The following is a 26,254-nucleotide window of genomic DNA, read 5'->3' on the forward strand; positions in this document are numbered from 1 at the left end:
ACGACCATATATTATGGAGCTGCAAAAAAAGTCCCGCCACCAGCGGACCTTCTAGCAGTCCTTTCTTTTGAGCGGTGGGAGGCTATACTGGCCAGCTCAGACCCGTTAACGCAAGTTCGGGCTACTGAGTGGGCTCAAAAGGTCGCCGAGAGCAACGGTCTTGAGGCCATCTAAGTGTGGCGCCCACAAATCGCTCATTGCTGACAATAAACGTTTTCCAATCCAATATAAATTGCTGCAGCTGTCGTTTTCATCGTATTTTGGCAGTCATCTCATTGCATATTCAACTGTGAAACAAATACATGAAACCAATATTTATGCAGTCTACAAGTTTTCCCCCATTTGTTTTGAAGAAGTTGGGACATGGTATAGAATGGCATGATAATGATAATGATGATGAATTTTTGCGGCGCAAGGCTTGTTTGGTCAAAGAGCCCCATGACAAAAAGTATTTTTATTTTTTACTCAAGGTTTGTCCGAACGCACCTTGCACATACATCTCATCCCAGTTAAGACAAAACCCAGGCCGAGGGAAACCTTGTAATCATCGTGGCACAGGGAGTCGGACCCAGAATATACCACATGAGAGGCGGATGCCCAAACCTCTTGCCCGCCGCCATAGTGTAGAAGCAAAGACAGCCAAATTGGCACCATCTTACTGACAACGCATCCCGAGAGAAAAGAGGAGCTGAAATATTCCAGATTAGCTTGTTTGCGAACTAAATAAGGGCGTAGTAATCAGAGTGTCGGCTATACAATAACACGCTCTGAAAAGCTTTAAAGAGATACGTAGATTCGAAACGGTGAGGGCCTGACTTTGGAATAATTCGTTTCAAAATCAACGTCACTACTTATCAAAAACAAAAGAGAACGTATTGCAAGGTGGATGTAGTTGCAGCCCAATTTATAGTGGCTATTGTAGGCGCAAAAGAGAAATAAAAAATTCCGATTGCCTAAGCGTTGCTGGTGCACACAGTACATCAAGTTTGCTCTCAATATTTTTATCAACTAAATGAATCTTCATAATCATTGCTAATGTCATCATAATCATTATCACTAATTGTAGCGTCATTGTCACCGCTAGTATCATCCTCATGGTGGACAAGGAGAACTATGGTGTGCGTTTCATGATCCCGGGCATGGCGCAGTTGGTTAAAGCACTCGGCTGGGGATCCAAGGGGTGGAGATTTGATTCCCGGTGGAAACAGAATTTATTATTTTATGTACCTAAATAATAACATTGATATCTTCGAGCTGAGCCTGAAACGCCTTAAAGATACTTTTGTGAAGAGTGCTGCGTTCTAACTTAAAATGACCTAGCGACACAAATGACTGTTGTCAACCATTTCAATTCAATCTTAAGCATGCCTGACCACCTGTTTGTTAAGCTATTTTTGTGTTTTTCCGAAAAACTACAATGTTCAATAAATTTTCCTTTTATATCATGTTTCTTAGTGTCAATAACTTATTTTCTGTACCATCACTTTGAGAGCTGTCATGTTATGTATAGATGAGTAGAATTGTCTTCTTTTTTTTTATTTCCTCTGTGCCTGTGCATCGTACTTCCTGCGTTATTTTTGGCATCATTAGAAAGTCTCTTTGATACGTTGTGCCCACACACCTTCGTGCTGTATATTAGGTTGTGGCTGTGTATTGTGGTCTGGGTATGCACCGTACTTCTTGCGTTATTTTTGTCATCATTAGAAAGTGTCTGTGATACGTTATGCCCACACATTTTTGTGCTGTTTATTAGGTTGTGGCTGGATAAATTTTACAGCGTGACATGCTGCTGTTTGTAGGGGACGAGGTCCAATGAAGCTGCGAAAAGTGGCGTTTTACCTCGTCTCCACCGTGTTCAATGGAAAATAAATATTTTATCTTTATCTTTATCTTACCTTTCTTCCTCACGGTAGACTGGCCGATGACGCCATAATCTCGCGGTATCCGCGGAACCTCGCGAAGAAGTGTGACACTTCTCGTGGCTGGACAAAAAGGGCCATTGCCGCGAGTATGAGCCATTAAAGACTTTCGCCTTAATATGAAACCAACAAGCTAACATGTACAGAGTCATCCAATATTAGGGGGAACATGCGAGCACGTGAGGGCCGCTTTCTTCAAAGCGCCATTGCGCTTGACGAGGTTATGCAGAGAAGCTAACTTGCAGGCCATGCGAAGCACCACATCAAGGTCCCTCAATGCCGGATCGAATTACTATACGCTGCTATAATGGACGCAACGACACTCCGAAGAAAGCGACCACCTCTTCGCGTGTTCACTATAAGAGAGGATGACCCTGCAACTTGAAAACAACGAATTTCATTTCTACTTAAAAAACGCACAGGATAGAAGACGTTAAACTCCATTCGGAGGAATGCACAGCCCGTACGAAGCTTTGTTTTCGATTTTCCCTTTAGCAAGCAACAATACACATTTCCCGAAAGACAGAACTCCATGCTTCCTGCAACATAAGCTTCATATCTAAAATTACTTGCACTCTAGCGACGAAATGCACACAATATAAAAAAAAAACGTGGTCATCGCTGGGTGCAGCCCTTTATGGAGCAGTTTTATGCTGGTCAGGTAGATGTCTTCAGAGAAGTAGCCCTCCATTGTGATAATTTCTCTTTTTTTTTTTTCGAGGTGCAACGTCGTTAATCGCAGGGCCCAGTATGCAGCACTGGGGCGTGGCCGTCACCACCTGAGCAGCAATAGACAGGGCGACCACGCTGGACACCTTTGTGGTGCCCCTCGATATGGTTTACGTCAGCGAAAATTGTAATCTTTATTACATCAATGATTGGTAGGTAGAGGTTAAGGTAGGTTATGACTCCATGCGAACATTGCGGAAGAAAATGGGACAATAAATGTCTTAAAAGCGCATTTTTGGTTCCTAGTACCTTATAAACGCAGCTTCCTGGGATATCCTAAAATTTACTTGTAACAGTAAATATACTGGCCGATTTTCCCTCGAGACACGTCTGACTTTCTGCACTTTGTTGTCCGACAAACACTATCTAAGGTTTGCATGCAGTCTCAACTATTTTTCGAAAGCTGGCCTGAAAGTATGCATGAAATATTAGCTACACGGTGTGGGTAGAGGACAACTAAGGTGATCATTGAGAAATCATCGATAGCGGCGGGTACATCAGAAGCAGCGTATCCATGTTTATGTTACAGTGCCTCCCCCTAACAGGCGTCGTCTTGCCGCAACCGGGATAGGAGATATGTCTGACATTTTAACTCGTCTGCAGCCTCATCTCCACAAGCCGCTTGTCTCTGTTTTCCCAGTGGAGGCTCGGTAGACAAGGGGCGCGAAACTTGTAGCATGAGACGTCACGGAATGCTGACAATGAATCCACCCAATCATCATTTCGAGGGCATGAAACTCCCGCATGAAAACCGTAAATGCATGAGCGGTAATATAGACAAATCCTAAGCATGTTTTCAGATTCCCCATGGCGTTAGAAAGGCCAATGATCTGGCTCTAGCTATATGTCTCTCTCGCGAAGTCGTTCCTTGGCTGGAAGAGGAGGATGGCGCGGTTTTGGATAGATGTCAATCGACTTAGTACTCGGAAGTTTAAACCCATCATTCTGCAGAAACGCCGACGTGCACATTGGCACGCTGAACGGCATGTTTAGACAAAAGTGCCAGCGGGTTAAGAGATAGCTTGCCTCCTTCCGTCATGAACTACTTCAGCTGGCGAAGGAAACGCTGGCGTCTTTGGCAATATCAGGGGGCTGGATCTTGAGCAGCTCTGTCTTCACAGCGGACCAACCGATATGTCTTATGAGACATGCGGGAAACCGTTAAAGCATGAGGCAAGCATATCTGTCGAAATGGGCATCGCAATTTGTGGTAACAGCGACACTGGTTCCACATACCCTTTCGTTTTTATTACGATGGCTTCTCCTGCAGATCACAAAGTGAGGCCTGGTAGGTCCCGCTCCAGCCCAGCAAATAGTTTTTGCTCAACGCCAAGCTGCAGGCGCGCAGTCTTCTCTATTCGGGCATTTAAAGACCACCTACCATTTTCACACCTGCCATTTTCTGTGAAGAATAGACCATGAAAGATTTTACCGGTCCTTCTCTCGCGGTAAGTTCTCAACGTGTCTACTTTCCAAAAGAATGGTAAGAAAATTTCTGTACACACATCAAAACTGCGTTGCTTGTTCTCGTCGTGTTTAGTGGAGCACGACGTTGACAGAGACGACAGATAGCGGATGGCGTCGGCTACGTCAGCCATATTGCTTTATTTACGTCGTCAACCAGGAACAAGTACCTTCTTGGGCGGTGGGAAGGTATTTTTTTATCTAGAGGCTGAGAAGCGCTTACATTTTAAAATACGCCACCACTCCTGAGCTCGTAAGTATTTAATGCCTTTACAGTTGAAAAGATTGGCGGTCCGCAAAATACATTTCTTTTTCCTGCACTATATGAGGATCCGCGTTGCTTTAAATTTTTAACGACAGCAATGCTCTTAGTTGCAGTTCAAATCATAAGATCGGCATTTGTATAAAATCTCTATTTCTGGTCCTTTGATTTGTAGCCCAGGTGATGTACGAGTGCACTTTTCCCATTCTTCTATGGTTCTTCTACTAACCCGGCTACAACTCCCAAGTTCGCCGGGTGTAGGCTTATTACCTTTAAATCATCTTAAGGTCAAACGATGGAGGCTTACTTATTTCACGTATGGTGTTTTTACAATACAAGAAATGAACCAACCCTGAAACAGTGAAACAACTATCGCTTCAAGAGATTATGGACCATTACTTTGATGATCACGCGAAGCAATCGTTAGTCAATCGTTGGAAGCTGCCCTGGGGGGTGTTATAAGATTGGTGCACACGGTCTGGTGCCTGGCTCCCTTTCCATCGTCGCGTGTCAGCGAGGAGCACGGTCGGTTATATACACCCTGCAGGGGCAGACTGCAACTGTTGGAACACAGGTTGCGCCACGTATTGAATAGATGCCCTAATCTGGCATGCCAACTTAGTTTATATCAGAATTACATGGTGTATATTAACTTTGGTACATTTGGCACATTCTCTGTCATATCTGATATGAACGCTGCGAGCCAACCTTAGGAATGCTAAATGCGCAAAACGATCGTTTAACACCATGCGGAACGTCCAGCAAGGAAGGGTTCTGTCGCAATGGCCGTTTGAAGATCCCCGAGGGTGTGGTTCTGGATAGCAAAGGTCGCCAGTGTGAACCTCTCGAAATCAACTAGCAGGTTTGTTCTCCGTGTCCCGCCGAATCGTTTGAAACCACCCCGAACCTTCTGCGCCATATGTATTAGCAGCGCCAACACAACCAGAAAAAGAAATGCAGCTAGAACAGAGCGCAGAGCATTCAACTTTGTCTCAAGAAAACTGAGACCCGAGCTTATATACGCACCAAGTAAATGCTCATCGTTGGGAATAGTAAAGGTTACGTGAGAGTCAAAAGACAAACAAGGACAAAGACATCAAAAGACAACAAGAGGAGCATATTACTAAAACCATATTAAACAACGTATTTCATGTCCTAAAGTACAAATGACATGTGGAAACAAAAAGAAACTTATTTACGCACCAAGTAAATGCTCACCGTTGGTAATAGTAAAGGTTACGTGAGAGTCAGGACGCGGAAACGGATTCGGAATCGCATGTTGCCCAGGACATTAAAAGACCAGAGGACCATTTTACTAAAACCACATTAGGCAACGTATTTCATGTCCTAAAGCACAAATCACAAGTGGAAAAAAGAATAGAGAAACAGGGTTGAGCGCGCAGGAGTGACAAATTGAAGATGGAAAAATAAAAAAGACTTCAGTGAGGACGCGTGAGGACGCGAATTTTTCTAGAACATGAGATGGCGAGAAACGGCGAAAAAAGTAGCGGTAGCAATGATGAGCGCTAACAATTAAAACGGCTAGGACGAAAAAGAGCAACACGTGAAGGGTGCCCCTAAAATCCAGGTAGAAGAAGTGAAAACCAACGAGGGAAAATGATCATTTTTCAGATAGTGAGATAGAAGAGGTGCTTGCGCAACGTTCCCTAAGCCCTGGGATGTAGGAGGCTTCAACAACTTCGCTTGATATTTCGTTTGTTTCTTCAGCGTGGTTGCTTTCTTAAATGGAGGAATCAATTTGTTTTGCTGTCACATCCTCGGCAGTGGGCGGCCGAAATTCTGAAAGATACACACCGCAGATAAGTCGTATTGTGTTTGTTCTTATATTTAATTGAGCGGTTAATGAAACCTGTAGTCTTTCGAGAGAGTTTCGTATCCTGCTTAAAGCTGTACTCGTTCATATTCATGAGGTTCTGCGGTAAGCGTCTTTTGTTTGGAATAGCCATTGTAAATCTAACATGACAAAGTCGGCAGAGTGCAGCGAAAGTTTTTACGCATATTTAAACAGTTTGTTTTTTTTTTTTTTGCACAACTTCCAGTTCTCGCTCCACACGGAGTAACTTATCGCATCCTTCTTCTCTTGACTGCCGTCGTGACAGGGCAGATATTAATTTCTTGTACAAAGTTCTCCCTGACCACATTACGTGATCCGAGCGAGATCCTCGAGTGCATCCTACGGCGAGTTCCACGAGAGAGCATAAGGGAAAACGGACCGTTTCAGGTTTTTCCGTTTTTGGATTCGCACTCCGCTCTGGACATAAAGCGAATGTTGTTTAATTTTATTTCTCGTCCCCTTAATATCTTCCAAAGCTTAGTCTCTTTGTTTATATCGGATGTTAGTTCATAGCGTTGTATTTTTAACATACTTCAACTTTCAAGCCTTTTGCATTTACTTCACTTCCGCTTTTTCTCCGGTTTAATTATGTCTATGTCTCATTAAGTACTTTTTATTAATATTTAAACTTAGAAATCACGTATTTGTATCCGATTGTTTGTACCACGTTCAATAATTATATTTATTCTATCTGACCGTAATTCTTACTTCTACTTTAGGAACTTCATGTCAGTTGACTCCTGGTATGATAGATTATTGCACGTATATTTCTGTATTCGTATAATCAACGATTTTTCTTTGTTTTGTTTTGTTTTCTTCTGATTGCTTCTTATGCTGTGTTCTGAAAGACATGCTACTCAGCGATTTTGTTGTCTACGACACCCCTTTCAATTTTAGTTCCAGTTTTTGTAACTTCGTTCTTATTTTTTTGTCTTGTATCCTGGTGTGCGAAGCTTTTTTCCGTGGATTTTAAATTATTAATTGTTGTGCACTATCAGGATCACAGGTTGTTCCTGCGCACGTTAAATTAAAGATTGATTGATTGATTGATTGATTGATTGATTGATTGATTGATTGATTGATTGATTGATTGATTGAATTTGAGAGTAGTAAGGCTGAAACAGGTCTGTTTGATGCCGAAACAGGCTTGCCACTCCACCTCTCAATGCCGCGAATGCCTATAGACCGTTTTATCAAGGGCGCTTTTGTGTATCAATGGCTTTCTGAGTGAGTGAATGAGTGAAAAACTTTATTGAGTAGATTTAATTGAGGGGAATGTGTAGGTGGGGTCCCTAGTCGGGGACTCCAGCGGCTGCTGCTGCTATCCACGCGCGTTGATGGTCCGTTGGGCCTCTAGTCCACAGCTGGATAGGGCAGCCTCCCACCCTTCAACTGTTGGCACTGCATTCGGGTCATCTAGAGGACTGTGTGGGCAGGTCCACACCATGTGGTGCAGGCCTGCCTTCTCCCCGCAATATATGCATTTGGGGCCGCAGAACTTGGGGTGTATTGTGTTTACAAGGGTTGGTGTGTTATATGTACCTGTCTGTAGGCGTCGCAACCTAACTTCCACCGCTTTGGAGAGCCCCTTGGCTGCGGGTAGATATTTTCTGCGAGAGAGTCTCTAGTGCTGTAACCTCTCCGTATACGTCGCCAGAGGGCGCCAGCTACACAAAATGGCAGTTGACAGTTGACAGCCGTGTGGTGCGGACGCGTGTTCCATCGCTCCTCCGATTGCACGTGGCTACCGGAAACGGACGGACTGGCGACAGCGGGAGCTTCCGAAAGCGTCAAATAGATGAGTTCTTAGTTTTAATAACTTTATTTCGCTTTCAGCTAATTAAGTTAGGTGCAGACTAAAGAATAGATTTTAGCTCTTTGTCCTAGCAGCCTCGTTTTTCGTGCCGGCAGCTAGGTTTTCAAGGCGTTCATTCTTTAAATATTTTGTTTAGATAAATAATTTTTTTTTTCTAGGCTATTGGCATTCGTAAAATTATTTTAACACGTGTTTGCTAGTCGTTTCTTGTGTCTTCTTTTGGCAGTTGGTATATTCTGAGAATTCGTAATAGATATAGTTCTGTCTATACATGCTTAAGTTGTGCAATCAAAAGAAGGTAAAGTGTACTTAGAGTGAGGCGCAGGTTAATGTCAAGGAAACCCGTTTTGACTCTGTAGATGAAGCGGAAGGCAGCGACTTTTTGTGTCGGTTTTGCGTGCTGAGTGCGCGTCTAGATAGATTTGATCAAGAAAGGGGCAGTTTACTGTCTCGTGTGGATGATTTAGAAAATGAAGTACGTTTGTTAAGGGTAGAAAATCAGAAACTGCTTGGTCAGGTTCCTCAAATGGAAACAAAATGGCCGACTTTATCCTTGGAACCAGCGATGACGAACATTCCAGTGTGGGCCACGTGGATGGGACCAGCACTGGCATGGAAGGCGTAAGCAAAGTAGGTCAGGCGGATCCTAACCGACGGAGTTATTTAGAAGCAGCTACTAAGAAGCCGGAAAGAAAAGGAAGAAGTAAGGAAGAATGAAAATCCCAGAGAGAAGGACACAGATAACCGAAAGCAGGAGCCAACAGTTGGGAGAGGGAGAGAGAAGGCCGAGGTGCTTACCGCCGGAGATTCTAACATGAGCAGGTGCAATCGAGATATCTTGTAACGTGTAAAGAGTGATAAGCGAGTATTAGTTGGAGCCTTCCCATGGAGCACAAGGAGGGCAGTGCTGAAATAGAGTAAAAATAGGCTGTTGAAAAATTCCGCAGAGTGCAGTACGGTAATAGGCTAAACAATGTCCGAAATGGTGACGCTGCAGGAGTGGTGGAAAGTTTAGCGAAGGGAGTTAACGATATCAGGGAGATAGCATAGCAAGCGCAGATAGTTGTATGCACAGTACTGGAGGTGCTAGGATTGAACGGAAAGCAGGAAAAGGGCATGGTGACAGTTAATCAGGACATAAGAAAGTTAAGCATGGAGAAGCATTTCGAAGTGGTTGAGGTAAACAGGGTGGTGCATAAAGCAGGTTTTGGTAGGGCTTTTCAGCGAGATGGCATTCATTTTAACAGAAGGATGGGAGACGAGATCGGCTAGCGCCTGGCAGGCAGGGCTGTAGCTTTTTTAGGGGGTCCGCGAGGACTCCGTGCACAGAGGTAGTTAGAAGTGAAGCAGAAGAAAGTGTAATAATGGAGGCTGTGCCCCCAAAAATGGCAAAGAGTAGGTCGAGAAAGAAAAGTACAAAAAAGAAATTTAACACTACGATCAGCTACATAAGCATGCAAGGAGGTAGAAAAAGAGCGAAATGGCTAGAGATAGAACAGCAGGGCTATGGAACGAAAAATGGTAGGGGTAACATCAAGATATAGAAAGCGTGCAGAGTGGGTCAGAGAAATAACTCAAGTTACCGACATTCTAGTGGACATTAAGAAGAAGAAATGGACATGGGCAGGACATGTAGTGCGAAGCGAGGATAACCGATGGTCGCTGAGGTTAACAAACTGAATTCCAAGGGAAGGAAAGCGCAGCAGGGGGCGACAGAAAGTTAGGTGGGCGGATGAGATTAAGAAGTTCGCATGGGTCAAGTGGATGCGGCTAGCACAGAACCGGGTTAAGTGGAGAAATATGGGAGAGGCCTTCGCCCTGCAGTGGGTATAATCAGGATGATGATGATGATGATGAAAATAGGTGTGTACGCTCTTTGCGAGACGCATCTCAGGGATCTAGAAGATCCGCCGTTTATAGAAGGCTACGTCTGGGAAGGGTGCAACAGAACGAGAACGGAAAAAGAAGGGTGGAGGGGTAGGTATGTTATACACCAGGGAAAAATTGGCAAAGAATTGAATCATCTTGTAAAGAACATATCTGGGTTTCAAGAACAATTGCCGGCATAAGGACATGGCTAGGAGTAGTTTATTTAGGAACAGGCCATCAATGCAGGCAAGAAAACAAGGATCTTGTTGAATGTCTCAGTGACGATATAAGCCAGTTTGGAAACGGGGCCAATATTATTCTACGTGGGGACATGAACGGCCACATCGACGATCTGGATGGATACACGGATTGTAACGGGAAGCTAATGCTAGATTTCTGTGAGCGACACGATCTAGTTATAGTACATAGAGAAACAAAATGTGAAGGCCAAATCACGTGGGAATTCCTCAACAGGCAGACGACCATTGACTATTGTCTAATGTCGCAGGAAATTTATAGCAAGGTCAGAAAAATGGAAATAGACGAGAAGGGGAGTGTAGTCTGGGAAGTGATAATAAACGTATTAGTCTGCAGATGGGGCCCTTGGTGAAAAAATAAATGGAACTTAGACAAAACGTGAACGCAAATTTAAACGACGATCAAATAGCGCAGATAGTAGCAGACATAGATGAAGCAATAGAGAAAAGCCCCATGGAAGAATGGGATTATGAACAGGTAGAACTACTCATAAGGAGGAAAATTCAGGAGGTTAAAGTAGCGAACCGCTGGAATGGAAAGAGGAAACCACGAAGCTGGTGGAATAAGGAAATCAGGGAAGCTATTGAACAACGACGGGCTGCTTCAAGGGAACACCGAGTGGCAAAGAAAGCATAGGTATCTCAGGAGGAAATCGACCAAAAATGGGAATCATATCGACAAGAGAAACTAGAGGCACAGGTCCTCGTCCAAAGTAAAATAAGGCAGTCCACCGATCGCTGGATTACTGACATACACAATGCCTCTAGAGGCGGAGCAAGAAAATTCTGGAACCATATAAGCTGGCTAGGGAAGAAGAATCAAAGAAAGGAGGATCAGATTCAAGATAACGAGGGAAGTTGTTTAAAGGGAGATAACGCAGTGAACTACATTACATCACTTATAGCCGAGTCATTTAAGAGCGACGACAGGGTAATCTCCGCAAATCAGGCAGCAACACAAGTTAGCAGAATACAAAGCAGCTTAGAACTGACCAATCTAAACTGGAAAAAGGTAGAAAAAATTATTCATAAAAACACATCTACAGGAATAGATGGAGTTCCGATCAAGCTGATTCATGAACTTGGTCCAAAAAGTAAGAAAACGTTGTTAAAAGCACTGAAAACAGTCATAACGAATAAGCAAATTCCGGACTGCTGACGGCAGAGTAAAATGAATTTGGTTTATAAATGGAAAGGAGAAAGGATGCACATAAAATCCTACAGGCCGATTACCAGAACATCTGTTATGTACAGGTTGGCCATGCAGGCGGTGAAATTAAAGGTGCAAGCATAGGTAGAAAGTATCAAGATACTCGGAGAACTTCAGAACGGCTTTAGAAATGGTAGGCGCTTAGATGATAGCCTGTTCGTGCTTACCCAGTGCGTCGACATATCTAGAGTGGAAAATAGACTTTGGATTTGGCTGTCCTGGACACAAAGGGGCGTACGACAACGTAAACAGGGAACTCCTGTGGAACATATTAAAAGGAGAAGGTATCGGTTATGAGGTAATAGAGTTCCTACAGGGATTATACCGGGATAACAAAGTAGAAATTACGTGGGAAGGGATAAGAATTACGGAGGATGTCAAAGTATGCAAAGGATTAAGACAAGGCTGTCCTCTATCACCGGTGCTGTTCATGCTTTATTTGATAAACCTGGAACGGAGGATACAAGACAGTAACCTAGGTTTTAACCTGTCAAATAGATTAGGTGGAAAGGCGGTACAGCAGCGCCTCCCCGGTTTGATGTATGCAGACGATATTGTGCTGCTAGCTGAGAGTCTGGAAGAATTGCAAACTCTAGTTAAGTATTGCGGAGACGAATGGAGCGCTCTAGGCTTCAGTTTTAGCGCGGTTAAGTCGGGTCTAATGATTTTCAACGGCTTAACTGATCAGGGTCCTAAAATACAAGGCCATGAAATACCCAGAGTAGCAGAATATAAATATCTGGGGGTATGGGTAAACGAAGGAATGGCGTACATTGGAAAGCATGAGCAATCACGTAAGGCCAAAGGGCGAAGGAATGCCGGGATAATGAAGCATAAGGCATTGTTGGGATACAACAGGTATGAGGTTTTGAGGGGTATTTGGAAAGGAATTATGGTGCCCGGACTTACTTTCGGAAATGCGGTTTTGTGCCTAAAATCAGAGGTACAGTCGACATTAGAAACAAATCAGAGATCCGTTGGACGATTGGCACTAGGTGCCCACGGAAAAACTACAAATGAGGCGGTACAGGGAGATATGGGCTGGGCATCTTTCGAAGTGCGTGAAGCTCAGAGTAAAATATTATATGAGGAAATTGGACAGTAACAGATGGGCAGCTAAAGTATTTAGATACCTATGCTTAAAAAGCGGTGACTCACAATGGAGGAAAAGAACTATGAAACTAACTAGTAAGTATGCTAGTCACAAGGACGGAGAAATAAAGAGCATTAAGCAACAGGTGAAAAACACAGAAGGTAAAAATTGGATAAATTCGATGGAAAAGAAACAGAGTGTGGAATTATACCGAAAGTGGAAAATGCAGATCAGGAAGGAAGCTTTCTTTGATAACTCAAGAGGCAGTGCCCTACGTTTTGAAGCTAGATCAGGGTGTCTTATAAGACGCAGCTACAAAATAAAATTTAACAATGGAGATTACACACGTTCTGTATGTGGTAACTCCAGTGAAACAATTGACCATATTATACTCGAATGTAATGGTATCCATCCGGAAGTTGAAGCAGGCGCAGTCACTGTTCTTGAAGTTCCGGGGTTTAGAGACACCAGTGGCCGGGTTAATAAACCGGTGGCGGAAACTAGCAAAAAACGACTGGAAGATTTGTGGCTTAAAATCAGAGAAGTGACATAATGTTGTAATGTAGAAACAAAAATTTAATAAATAGAATGATGGTTTAGTTAACCAATCTAAATGAATAACTAAGACATAGGGAGAAAAATGAGCAAGGTAGCTACAGCTACCACCCCGTTTCAAAGGGGAGGCTCCTGTATTCCATCCATCCATCCATCCAGAAAGAAAGAAAGAAAGAAAGAAAGAAAGAAAGAAAGAAAGAAAGAAAGAAAGAAAGAAAGAAAGAAAGAAAGAAAGAAAGAAAGAAAGAAAGAAAGAAAGAAAGAAAGAAAGAAAGAAAGAAAGAAAGAAAGAAAGAAAGAAAGAAAGAAAGAAAGAAAGAAAGAAAGAAAGAAAGAAAGAAAGAAAGAAAGAAAGAAAGAAAGAAAGAAAGAAAGAAAGAAAGAAAGAAAGAAAGAAAGAAAGAAAGAAAGAAAGAAAGAAAGAAATATGGGGGTGAGGATGCATGTGCCCCTGCTTCCTTCACGTCCTATGTGATGTTTTCGTTTTTTGCCTAGCTACCCTTTGCATATTTCCTCCCAACCCTCCCCCTTTCTTCATTCTGTCTCCGTCTTTGTTGTCACGAACCATTATTTACCTGGGGCTACCTGTCATCCTTTTGTATGCGCCCAACGTTGAGTCTCTATTCTTCGTTTGGACAGTTTTAAGTATTTTCTGGACTGAGGCTATTCAGGCTTCACTGCATTTTCGGTTCCTGGCGTTCGTTTCCGGCTTCCAACCGGTGTCGAGAATGTAAACACCTCGGGCCGTCTAGTGCAATTTCGCCGTTCTGAGCAAAGTTGCTGAAGGACAATTTCCCAGCGCAGTGGTATATTTAGCTAAACGCTTACAAATATTTCTTTACCTATAGAAAACGAAATTCCTTCCAGCCAGATGCAAATTCTGTCGAAATGCCGCGCGTGCGATAGACTGACTTGTTGTATTATACCGTGATTATACGCATTCCTGCCGAACTGAAGAGAAGAGAATTTGTGTTTGAAACAGGAAGAATTAATTCGTTGTGTAACTCTGATTTACTCATAAGAAAAGTTATCTGATTGATACAGATTTGAAAGAGAATTGTGGGCTAAAGTATAGGTTTTATTTGGTTCTCTGTTCTTGCAGAGATAACCGTATATGGTGAAATCTTTGTCGTTAATTGCTTAGGCATTAGGTATAGGTGAGAGCCTGCAAGCTAGAATCCTAGCTTTAACTCTCTCCATCACTCATCCTTGTGATGGCAAATAGATTCATTATTATTATTATTATTATTATTATTATTATTATTATTATTATTATTATTATTATTATTATTATTATTATTATTATTATTATTATTATTATTATTATTATTATTAATGTTATTATTATTATTATTATTATTATTATTATTATTATTATTATTATTATTATTATTATTATTATTATTATTATTATTATTATTATTATTATTATTATTATTATTATTATTATTATTATTATTATTATTATTATTATTATTAGCGTTTTGTCCTGTTGTTATACCGCTGTTGTGGTTACCGAAACCTGGCTGTCAAGTGATATTTCTTCCAATGATTTCTTTCAAATAATTACTCTGTTTTTCGTAGCGACCGCCCTAAAACAGGACCCAAACAAAGAGGAGGTGGAGTGCTCATTGGTATTGACAGTTCTGTGAAGTGTGTTCGATGTTCCGATCTGGAAACTGTTGAAGAATGTGTGTGGCTTGAGCTCACTTTAAATCGGCATGAAAAACTTTTACTTGCAGCTTTCTACATTCCTCCGAATCTTCCTCCTCTAGCCTATGATGACGTTCTGCTCTCAATCGAACATGGTATAACCCATCATAGCAAACACAAACTTCTTATTTTAGGCGATTTTAATACTCCAGGTATCAACTGGAACTCATTTATTTCTTCTCACAACACTCATTACATATTAAGTAAGTGTAAAGCTCTATTTGATTTTATAGCCTTTAACTCTTTGAAGCAACACAATTTCATTGAAACCTGCTGTGGTAATATTCTTGACATCTGTCTATCGAATTTTGAAAGTGTTCGAGTCTCGAGTTCAGGCATAGTGCTGACTCGCTGTGACAAATTTCACCCTCCGCTTCTAGTTACTACTGCTGTCTCTGCCTCACCTTCTACTAATTCAGATCGGGTGAGGAATTCGCCCCGTTTCGCGTATGCACGTGGCGATTATGTCGGTCTTTTCAATTTCTTCTCTTCCGTCGACTGGTCCCTTTTAAATGACATTAATGATTCAGATGGACAAGTCAGTCGTTTTACAGATATAGTTCTGGATGGTATGCGTCGGTACATACCTTTGCATACTCCTACGCATAGGAAGTTCCCTTCCTGGTTTTTAAGGGAACTAATAACGGCGTTAAAATTCAAGGAACGGGTCCATCGTAAAGCGAAACGCCCTGGATTTCACAATTGGGCAGATGAGTTTCGCCGTGTGCGTTCTCTTTGCAAACGCTTATACAGGACTACGACTCCTACCTTGAGTCTTTAGAGAGGAGTGCCTCAAATCGTCCTAGTCAGTTCTGGCGTTACGTTCGCAAGCGTTCCATTAAATCAGATTTAAGTATCAGCTTAGTTGACTCTCAGGGTTCGGAAATTCGGGATGTCGCCGACAGTTTTGCCCAACATTTTTCCTCCGTTTACAAACATCCACATTGTGATTCCGTTGGCCTCCCATCTGGTGCACTAGCTAATTCCATTCTCTTTGACGAGGAGTTGATAACTGAGAGTCTTAAGCATCTGAAACCATCTTTGTCTCCTGAACCTGATGGCATTCCAGCCGCCATAATAAAAGCCTTCAGTTATATCTTTGTACCAGTACTGACTGCCATAATTATTAACTGTTTAAAAAATGCTGCCTTTCCTCGTGTGTGGAAAATGGCACGCGTGTTTCCTGTCTTCAAGTCTGGAAACAAATCTGATGTTTCCAATTATCGTCCGATTTCTCTTCTATGTGCAACCTCTAAGCATTTCGAATTAGCTTTGCACAACGTACTTTAATTCCATCTCAAACATATCATAGTACCGAATCAACATGGCTTTATGTCGGGTCGCTCTACTTCTACCAACCTAGTCACGTTTATGACGTATGCCTCTGCAGCAGTCCTTCAGAGGGGTCAGGTTGACACTGTGTACTGTGATATGAGCAAAGCTTTCGACGTTGTTACTCACTCACTACTTCTTGAAAATTGAAAAACTTCTACTATCTGGCGTTGAAGTCTCACTCGTGGCCCTCCTACGCAACTATCTCCTTGATCGCTTCTGCTTTGTCAGTGTCAATGGACAGACTTCTTTCGTTTACCCTGCAACGAGTGGAGTTCATCAAGGTTTAGTACTAGGCCCTCTTCTCTTCTCCGTTTTTATTAATGATGTTTCCTCGGCGATGATATAAAATATTCAAGGTAATACATTCTTTTCAAGATTGCTTGTTGTTGCAATCGGACATATCTGCTTTTTCTGATTGGTGTGCGAAGAATCGACTTACCCTCAATTCATCCAAAACTAGGGTTGTATCCTTTACTCGTAAAACACATAGCTTTCTCTACCATTATTCTGTGAATTCTGTGCTGTTGGACAGGGTTGATGAAATTAATTACCTTGGTGTACTTTTTGACCGCACCCTCAGCTTCTCCTTTCACACTAAACGCATTGCTCAGCGGGCTATGCGCACACTCGGGTTCGTTTGCAGACATTCGAGAGAGTTCCATACTCCACTTCCGTTCCTAAAACTGTACCTGTCCATATGCTTGCCGCTCTTGGAGTACGCGTCGGTTGTTTGGGATGGCACTTGCAAATCGAACTTGGACAAGGTTGACAGAGTACAAAAAAAAAAACTTTTACGGATATTTCATTATCGCTTTCCTTGCGCAACTTCCCCCTCTCGCTCCACCAGGAGCGCCCAACTGAATCTTCCTTTTCTTCACTGCTGTCGTATCAGACTTGATATCATTTTTCTGTACAAACTCCTTCATGGCCACATTATGTGCCCTCAGCTCTTAGAGTACATCCTACTGCGCGTTCTGCGAAAGAGCATGAGGGACTTCAGACCATTTCAAGTTTCTCCTCTTCATTCCCACTCCCCTCTGGACAGGATGCAGTGGTTATTTAACTCTTTTTGTCCTCGCCTTGACATCTTCCAAAACTCGCTGTGTTCATTTGCATTGGATGTTCGTAGCATTGTATTCTAAATAGTACATTATCACATATAACTCCCACTTTCTAGCCTTAATATTGTATTTACTTCACTTTTTGGTTTTTCTCATGTTCAATGCTGTCTGTATCTTGACCTGCTTTTTATCAGTTTCTTACTTATATTTCAACTTTAAACTTTATAGTCGAATCTTACTGTCCCATGTTCAATTCTATTTCTTTATTGTATTATTCGGGATTTCTAGCCTGTGTTTTAAGTACCGTGCACTTGTTGCGCCTGGAATGGTTGTTTATTTTATCTATATTTCTATATTACTATAATCAATGTCAGTTATTTGTTGTTGTTTTTTTCTCCTCTATCTACCGTTCTTTTTTTTTTTTCTTCTTTCCTGTTGGGCTCATAAATTCTCTCACTGTGTATATAAGTGATTCTACTCATTGATTGCTTACTTTCCGTAATTCTGTTCGTCTCAGTTTCATTTCATGTATTATTTATTTCTTCTTTTGTGTTCTCTCTGTGCGTGTAAACATGTTTGTGCCTTTTCATTTTTGTTTCTTTTTTTTTTTGTGCTGCAGCACGAAGATCACATGGTTGTTCCTGCGCACATTAAATAAAGATTGATTATTATTATTATTATTATTATTATTATTATTATTATTATTATTATTATTATTATTATTATTATTATTATTATTATTATTATTATTATTATTATTATTATTATTATTATTATTATTATTATTATTATTATTATTATTATTACTTCCTCCCTAGCTTCTCCTTTCATTACCTCTTAAACACTAAAGCGAAGATTTGGAGCTGCGCAGCCGTATTGCTTAGAGGTGGAGACTGGATTCTCAAAAGCAATGCAGTGCGGGATTTGCAACCACTATGTGACTCGTAGGAACGAAATGTCTATACTTGGGGCGTCTATATTTCCCTGTTGTACGTTTTCAGGTAGCCTAAGTTGCAGTAGTTGTCACTACTTTCGGGTTTATTTTAACGTAGCAACACAGTCCGCATCGAAAATAAACATACCTTGTATAGTTTGAAACACTTTCTGGTTAAATGAGAGGTAGCCATAAATCGCCGGCCGGGCTGTTTCGTTCACCCTTAAGTAAAAACAGTATCCGTGCTTTAACCTACTATCCTCCGGGGTGGTGCAGTGGTAAGACGCCTGACTACTCTGCCGGAGTACTCGGGTTCGAACCCGACCTCGGCGGTTGCGCTTCGATGGAGGCAAAACGGAGTGCCGTCCGTGTGCTGTGCAATGTCGGTGCATGTTAAAGAACCCCAGGTGGTCGAAATTTCCAAAGTCTTCTCCTACGGCATCTCTCATAGTCTTAATCGCTTTGCGACGTTAAACCCCACAAACCAACCAAACCAAACCAACCATTGTAAATAAGCTTTATCTTTCGTGTAAGTGCTGCTTTTAGGCTCTTTAATGTAGAGTTATTTGTATTCGATTTAATCGAATCCGTGGAGTGTATAGAGGTCACCCTCAAAGACGTGTTAGCGTGGTTACGTTAAAGGCCTCATTCTCCAACTGACGTGGACATGCACTGACTATCTTCGGGTTACCCGACATCACGCTACCACATGACATGGCCGAATTGGCAGGAGCTGCCAACTAGAATGTCTCCTGTCAGATGGGGTTAGCGGAAGCGCATCCCACCCCAACCCTTCAATTCTATTTCAGGCCTAATAGCGGAAGATCCCCCCCCCCCCCCCCGCTCTGTTCAAACGTCTTTCCTAATAGCGCGGCTCCTTACGACTGTATGCCGAAGAGTACGTTTGAGATAAGAGGCCCAAACTAATCGACTAGCGAATAAGCGGGTTATAAAGTACAACTACAAGAACGATGATCCGCCAGTTGAGCCCCGGACGGGAGCGATTTAACACAAGCAGCACGAACTATCGACCAACATTATTATTCTGTTGGCAATGTCCGGCCCAACATAAACCCAGTGCATCGCCAATACAGCACCAATATTGGAGCAATGTATAGTGCTGTCTGGGAAACTGTCCCCGCATACTAATAAACTAGGAAGTTAAGCACCTCCCCAAATGTTTCTCCTCTGAACTGAAAGTAGATATAAGGCAAGAAGAGATCAAAACATGCATACCTGCAACGAAGAGCTCCACACGGGACTCTGTGGCGGTCACTGTGGCATAGGAAGTGATGTTGTCTCTATAGGTGACATTGCAGATGTAACTTCCGCTGTCTTCACGCTTCAGTCGATTGAGAAGCAGCGCCGGCGGGTCACTGAGGAGGGAGAAGAATGCCCGGCCCGACCACGAAGGCTGCTTCCAGTGGGTGCCATCCACCAGAGCGGAGGTTCCCTCTAGTGAAATGGTGGCAGGAGGCAGGTCCGGAGCCTCCAAGGCGTACACCTTCATCACTTGCAAGTAGTGCGGCCGATCGCCCTGCCTGCGGGAGGCATCAGAGGTGACGTGGAACCACACTGCTGATGTCGCCTCCCTCGATGTGTCGAGTGGGCAGGGAAGTGACGTCTGAGCGCCTTCCAACACGCTCAAACGAATGAATCTGGTGGAGCTGCTGTCATCTATAAAAGAAAAGAAGCGCTCACATCGTTTCCTAGATCGTTCAGATTTCTTCCAAGATGTGACGAAAGCGGGAACAAATGTATTTTAAGTATGTCGCCAGGGATTTCAACTAATATCCCTTACTTTCGTGTAATATTAGTTGCCTATATTGCGCAGGATAAAAATGCAAGGATGTCATATTTTCGTACATACAAACTTGCGTGGCTAGAAGCATGCATTAGTGCTCACTAATCCCATTTATGGGGAGAATTCGATCTTTTAGATAAAATTACACACATCGCGTGGGTAGATAAATCGAATAACGAAGAAAAAAATCAGAGAGAAAGAAATGCAGGGTTTTTTCAGTGCAGTGTTTTTCTTTTCGAGGCGTAATAAAGAGAAACATTGTAGAGGTTAAACTACACTTAAACCTGTTATAACTAAAGCAAGCACCCGCCGCGTTGAATCAGTGGTTAAGATAATCGGCTACTGACCCCAAGTACCCATTTTCTAACGCTCTGCTCTCCGGTGTTTGTTTTTTTCTTTTTAGAGCGGAGCTAATACAGGAGGAATAGCTAAATCACCACTCATCATCATCATCATCATTATCATCATCATCATCACCATCAGCCTGACTATACCGACTGCAGGGCGAAGGCCTCTCCCATATTTCTCCACTTAATCCGGTTCTGTGCTAGCTGCATCCCCTTGACCCCTGCGAACTTCTTAACCTCATCCGCCCACCTCACTTTCTGCCGCCCTATCACCACTACCACTCCAATAATGTGAGATCAACGTGCATTGCTTGGGTATTCATTCTCTCAAATAAATTGACGCGCTGCAGTTTTGTGAGCCTTGTCGCTCATCAAACGCGTGATGAGCGACCCTTAGCGCGGTGGCTCATTCATTACTGCGACGGTTCATATCACATTATCGCGCAGTATACTTTTACCCGGCCAGCTGGTTGCCTCTCAACATGGTTTTCAATGTTCCACAAGCTATGCAGAGAGTTCTCAGCCATCCACTGCACACTGCGACCGATAGTGTGCAAGTACTATTTACCTTGCAACAATCAGGAACGATGTTAAAAAAAAAAATACCACTTTACATCTGAGTATCGGAATTACATTTTCTAGAGTCCGGGCTCCAATATACACGAAAAGGGAAAAAAAAAGTTCAGAAAACGCTTAGGCCTTGTTTTAAGAGTAGATGTGATCGAGCCTTAAACACCGCCTTTTCATTCCGCGAACTTTCACCATTGAGAAACTCGTTCAGAGTTTTGCAAAGCGTTAAATATCGTTAGTTGCGTCAGTTCTGGAAGCAAAGAAGAATAAGTATATCTGTCTCACTTCTCGGTGGACGCTTGAAGCTAAAACAGGTGGCATACGACTGTAACTACATATGCGGTCGGTTCTAACCCTTTTCTCAAACTATAGCCTCCAACTTCACAAGGAGATAGATGCTAAATTGAAGCAAAATGATGTGACGTCATCCCGAACGACTCACAAAGAACGGTTGCGTCACGTTCGATATGAAATCACGTGCGTCCTTTATACAACGCATTTTTTTCTCTCAAATTCTGTATTACAACAACGGCGACACCCGTTTCAACGAAAGAGCTGTGTACGCTATCGTTGGGGAGATCGAAATTTAAGACACCCCACACTTAACAATAACGCGCCAAAAACGCATGGGCCTCGTTATACTTCCTTCGTTTTCTTAGGGAGGGGGAGGGAGGGGGTAAACACAGGTTGCGCCGAAAGTTCCCATATTGTTTTGTACCCTGCAAAATTGTTCATATTTCGAATCATCCATGTGAAGTGTGTCTGTAAATGGGCATGACAAAAGTCGGTTGTCAATTATGTCACCCTTTCTTGCATCCACTGTTCGTTTGGTTGTATAGAATTACAAAGAAGAAATGCTCTAACACTAAACCAGACGATAGCAAGTCCACGTGTCGAAACGTTGCCTTGACTTGCGAGCTGAAACTACCCCCTCTACCTTGTTGAGTGCTCTTTCATACCGTTGTAGCCTTCTTCTATCTCTCGTTCTACCATAAAATATAATGAATCATTCTGAGACACATCGAATAATTCTGTTATACCCTTGTTACACGGACAGAGTTAAACGCGGTTACAGTAACCGCGGTTACCGAACAGAACTGTGGTTATCTCAAATCGCGGTGCGTCCTTGTTACACAGCACTCTAGAAACCTCGGTTATAGGAGCTTTACTCAGTTATGGAAGCCAACACCCCCTTAGGTGGAAAAGACGAATTGGCGTAACAATTCGGCGGAACGAAATGCAGTACGCAAATATGTGCGGTATTTAGAAGATATTTGTTACAAAACATAATTTCGTTGAAAAGTATATTTTGTGTCGCAAAATTATTGCTTGGAAAAGTTTGCATCACGGGCACGGATGCTGCCGACGCGTTGCCTCCGTCCATGGACGCCGCCATCTTCTCGGTTAACGACGCAAACCGAGGTCGCCAAGCTCGGTTCACGATAACCGCGGTTAGTGGCGTAACCACGGTTTGGTCCGCCGTGTAACATGCGTTAACCACGGTATCGCGTAACCGCGGTTACGCTAACCTCGGTTAACTCTGCCCGTGTAACAAGGGTATTAGAAGCCTTCAAGTATCCACTTGCAATGCGACTTTACTGTGATGGAGCACCGCGTATGGTAACAAGCGGGTAAAAAAAAAAAAAGAAAAGCAGCCCCTTACAGCATATTTCGATCCGTCGTGCAAGCGGACCGCACATACAATTTACCTCACTGTCGAATACCACCGCATGCCTATAGTACTGATACGTTCGAGTGCATACAGACGTCAAAGAGAAGGTCTCAAGTACACAAATTTGGTGATAAACATATTCGCCCTATTTTACTCGTACTAAAATGGCATTTTCAAGGTTTATTTACATTATGTTATTAGCTCAATTGATATTCCAGAAACCTAAGACATCTCTGCTGTTTTGCGACATTACATTTTGACAACTGACAAATAGTATGGTTTAATCTTTTGAGCTCTTACGGAACACAGGCAACGTTAACATTTTAGTTTATAGGGACTCGTAGTTTTTTCAGCAATGATCCCAATGACACACGTGGCGTCGGATGGAGTGTTGAGGATTGCTTTTCACATTAGATCACCTTTACCTGGAAAATTCTAGACTGCTTTCATGGAGTGCACGACTAGTCGGTAGTGGTATACTAATTTCAGTACTGAGGCGTGAGTCATCCCCGCCCCGCATAGCTCTTGTTTCTTGCTTTCAGTGCTCACGTTTGTGTAATCAACGCCTTGTTGCTCAGAAACTTTCTTGCATCCCGACAAGGGAAGGGAAAATGTTTGGGCGTGTTGGTTCATCGTCAACACAGCGAAGCGTTCAAAATCACAAAGGACGAGGAGGACGAGCGCTATTGTCCTGTCCCCTCCTCGTCCTTTGTGATTTTGAGCGCTTCGCTGTGTTGATGTTCCCTACAAGGGAACTACTTTTAAGAGTACCATCACCTTTTACACGAGTCGCCACTTTTAAAAGATTGAAATAGGCATCTCCCCCATCAGTACCTTTGAATTATTATGCTCAGGCAGCCCACTGGCTTCCAGCAAGTTTCTTTATGACAGGAACTAGAGTCGCAATAACGAAAGCCCATGGCAGCCAGCATCAGCCCTCCGGCTGAGGCTGCCATCGAGCCGGTGATGTTAGGCTTGCAAGCCGCTTCAGGTCTCGACGGCATATTTTCCCCGCAGTAAACCGGGCGGCCGCACCTCGTTTTAATGCGTACGTACGGTATAAGCTGCCTCTCGTGTTATGGGTGACGGCCGTAGACCGAATTTTAAGCGCTGATCGTAATCACACTAGCGTTGGTCGCCCAGGACCATGCGAGCGTGTAGCCTTCTAGGTGTTGTGTGCTGGTGTGTATCATGCGGGTAAATTGATAGAGATTATCAAAAACATTCCGGGAGCAATTGTACTCAAACGAGTTTCATTTCACAACTCACGTTACTAAATACACGCATGTGCACCGCACAGCAAACAGATCGCCGTGCTCTCGGATGGTTGCATATTTGTTGACCAAATAAAGAGTGAGTTTGATTGAAGAGAATCGACCTTTTAAGATATACTGGTTTGGTTTGTTTTGTGGGGTTTAACGTCCCAAAGCGACTCAGGCTATGAGAGACGCCGTAGTGGAGGACGCCAAAAATTTCGACCACCTGGGGTTCTTTAACGTGCACTGACATCGCACAGCACACGGACGCCACTCCGTTTCGCCTCCATCGAAACGCAGCCGCCGAGGCCGGGATTCGATCCCGCGTCTTTGGGCACAGTAGTCGACCGCCGTAACCACTGCGCCACCCCGGCGGGGCTTTTAGGATATACTGCTAGCATCACTGAGATTTTTGCGCTCTTCATTTTTTGTGAGCTACAAGCGGAAGAAGACCAGAATAGGTTACACTCAACTGCACTCTGTTGCCCGTCGACTTGAAATGCCGCGGCAAATGCACTCATTATCACGAACACGTCAGCTGGTTGAAAGTTTTGTGTTTGTTATCGCGGAAGCTGGCATCTACTTTAATGGATATGACCTACGTACCACTTCTGCCTCGTAAAGAAAATGAGCACAAGAATTAGACGCGATGCGATGTGACATTTGATGCGGGCATCGGTTGTACTGCGTGTGGGTGTTGAGAATATTTTACTGAGTGATTGATCAACGGAAAGATGGCGGTGCACGCATAGTGCGCTTCTTATAGAATTTTTCAAGTTTTTAAAGTATATTGGCCACTCCACAGCAACGTGAACACGATAGACCACAAGCTTGTATTGTCGTTCTCGCGTTACAATATGCGTGCATGCGCGTATGTGAGGGTGGTGGCGGGTGCGCTCTGAGCCATTCGTAAGCAAGCCCTGCAGCATCATCTAGATTCCAGCCAGTGACAGACTAGGGACACGACAGCAGAGACATGCTTTTAAAATGAAATACGTAACTGTTGCAAGAAGTGAGAATTTCTGAGTGTGAGTGCCTAAACCAGAACGACCACATACCCTGGCGCCAAAACTGAACAAATTGCGTGAACCCTATCAAAACAGGCCGTTTTAGGTGGTATAAACGATGTGCGCAGTAGAGCAGAGAAAAAGAGCAGCTGCGCCGCTCTGGAGAATAAAGAAATCTTTACATAAAGCAGCGCACAGGTAGGGCGGCAAAGAATAGACCGCATCCGTTACAGCATCGCACGGCACTCCACCTATTTTGCATATAAACAAACGCGCTCATCACTTGCCACCTCTCCATCGTTTGCTACCTGCCCGAGCGCTGCCAAAACCACATTGTCCTCTCGAGTACCGGAGTGCGCAGCCACACACCGTCTGGCCTGAGAATGATGAACACGCCCTCGCAGCCATCACAAGTATGCACAGCAACGGGAGGAAAACGAATGCATTCTTCGGGGCTGCGGCAGTCCGCGGCAGCCAGAAGTGGATAATCGAAGAGGCCCAGCGTTGACAAAGCAGCGTCCTCGAAGTTTGGCTCCAATTTTGCAGCCTCTCTAGTTAAAAGCATTGTCCTTCAAATACGGTGATTTCTATAGGTTGCAAACTTTTTTCATTAAGCACGAGCTTATACAGCTTGTTTGTTCCAAACGCCGTCGGCATAAAAGTCGGCACACCGTGTGTCGGAAAAGGATCGGAGACTGTGTAAAAGAAACAATAGTACCATGCTAATTTCTGGCTCTAATAATATATTATTGATTCGTGTGGGATTAGCGATGACCAGTTAATGAAAGCATTGTAAATAATTGATAAATTAAAGAAATGAAAAAGCTACATAAAGATTAGAAAATGGAGATTCAAAGTGAATATTATGCTCAGAATGAAACGTCGATGCTTGATGATGCTCATTAAAACATTTAGAGCGTGTAATTGATCAATTTAGTGAAATACTTAAAAATAAAAATAATACTTTCAAATATGTTAAGCTGCTCAGAATGGAAAGACGAAGTTTGCTATTGGTAGATATCGGTGTGTAAGAAAATTTAAAATTTTATAAAAAAGTTGGAAAAGTGAGAAAACATCGTCCATGTGTGTGTGAAACGCTATCGTGTCATACCTTTAACGGCAGAACTTAACCTCCTAACATTTTTGTTTCGTTCGAACGTGCATTTCTTCAATAACAGCACCAAGCGTTTAACTGTTCAAGGCCTGTATTTCCCAATACTGTGAATGGAAAACTGTTTTGAACGCAAGAGCTATTCGAATTCTGCAGAGTTGACTCTTGTGCCGCCAGCATTAATGGGCTGCGCCCAAAGCTCTGCAGAGTCAGTACTCAGAAAATTGCCGGAATTGTCAAAATACTTTTCCAAGGCACTTCTATGCTACTTAGTTTGCTTCATGAAACTCGCATACAACGCACCTAGCGCAGTCTTTCGTCTCTCACAAGTCTCGCAACAGCAGACCTGTATTTCATATTCGATACCCCTATATGTGTGTAATGTACGCCTTTACGGTCATCCGGCGAACAGCGC

General features: G+C 43.0%; 1 protein-coding gene across 1 annotated transcript in view; it reads right to left on the reverse strand.

The window, feature by feature from the left end:
• The window catches only part of LOC146179126 (uncharacterized), a 78,593-nt gene extending 53,300 nt beyond the window's left edge, over positions 1 to 25,293 (reverse strand). Inside the window, exons 1-2 of the mRNA XM_084580118.1 lie at positions 25,098 to 25,293; positions 19,309 to 19,749 (exon numbers count right to left, since the gene is read on the reverse strand). Coding sequence (XP_084436244.1) covers positions 19,309 to 19,749; positions 25,098 to 25,293 — 637 coding nt within the window. The remainder of the gene's footprint in view (positions 1 to 19,308; positions 19,750 to 25,097) is intronic.
• Positions 25,294 to 26,254: the final 961 nt, after the last annotated feature.

This window comes from Amblyomma maculatum, chromosome 9 (genome assembly GCF_055883805.1).
Source record: "Amblyomma maculatum isolate TAMU_Amacu chromosome 9, ASM5588380v1, whole genome shotgun sequence".
Classification (NCBI taxonomy): domain Eukaryota; kingdom Metazoa; phylum Arthropoda; class Arachnida; order Ixodida; family Ixodidae; genus Amblyomma; species Amblyomma maculatum.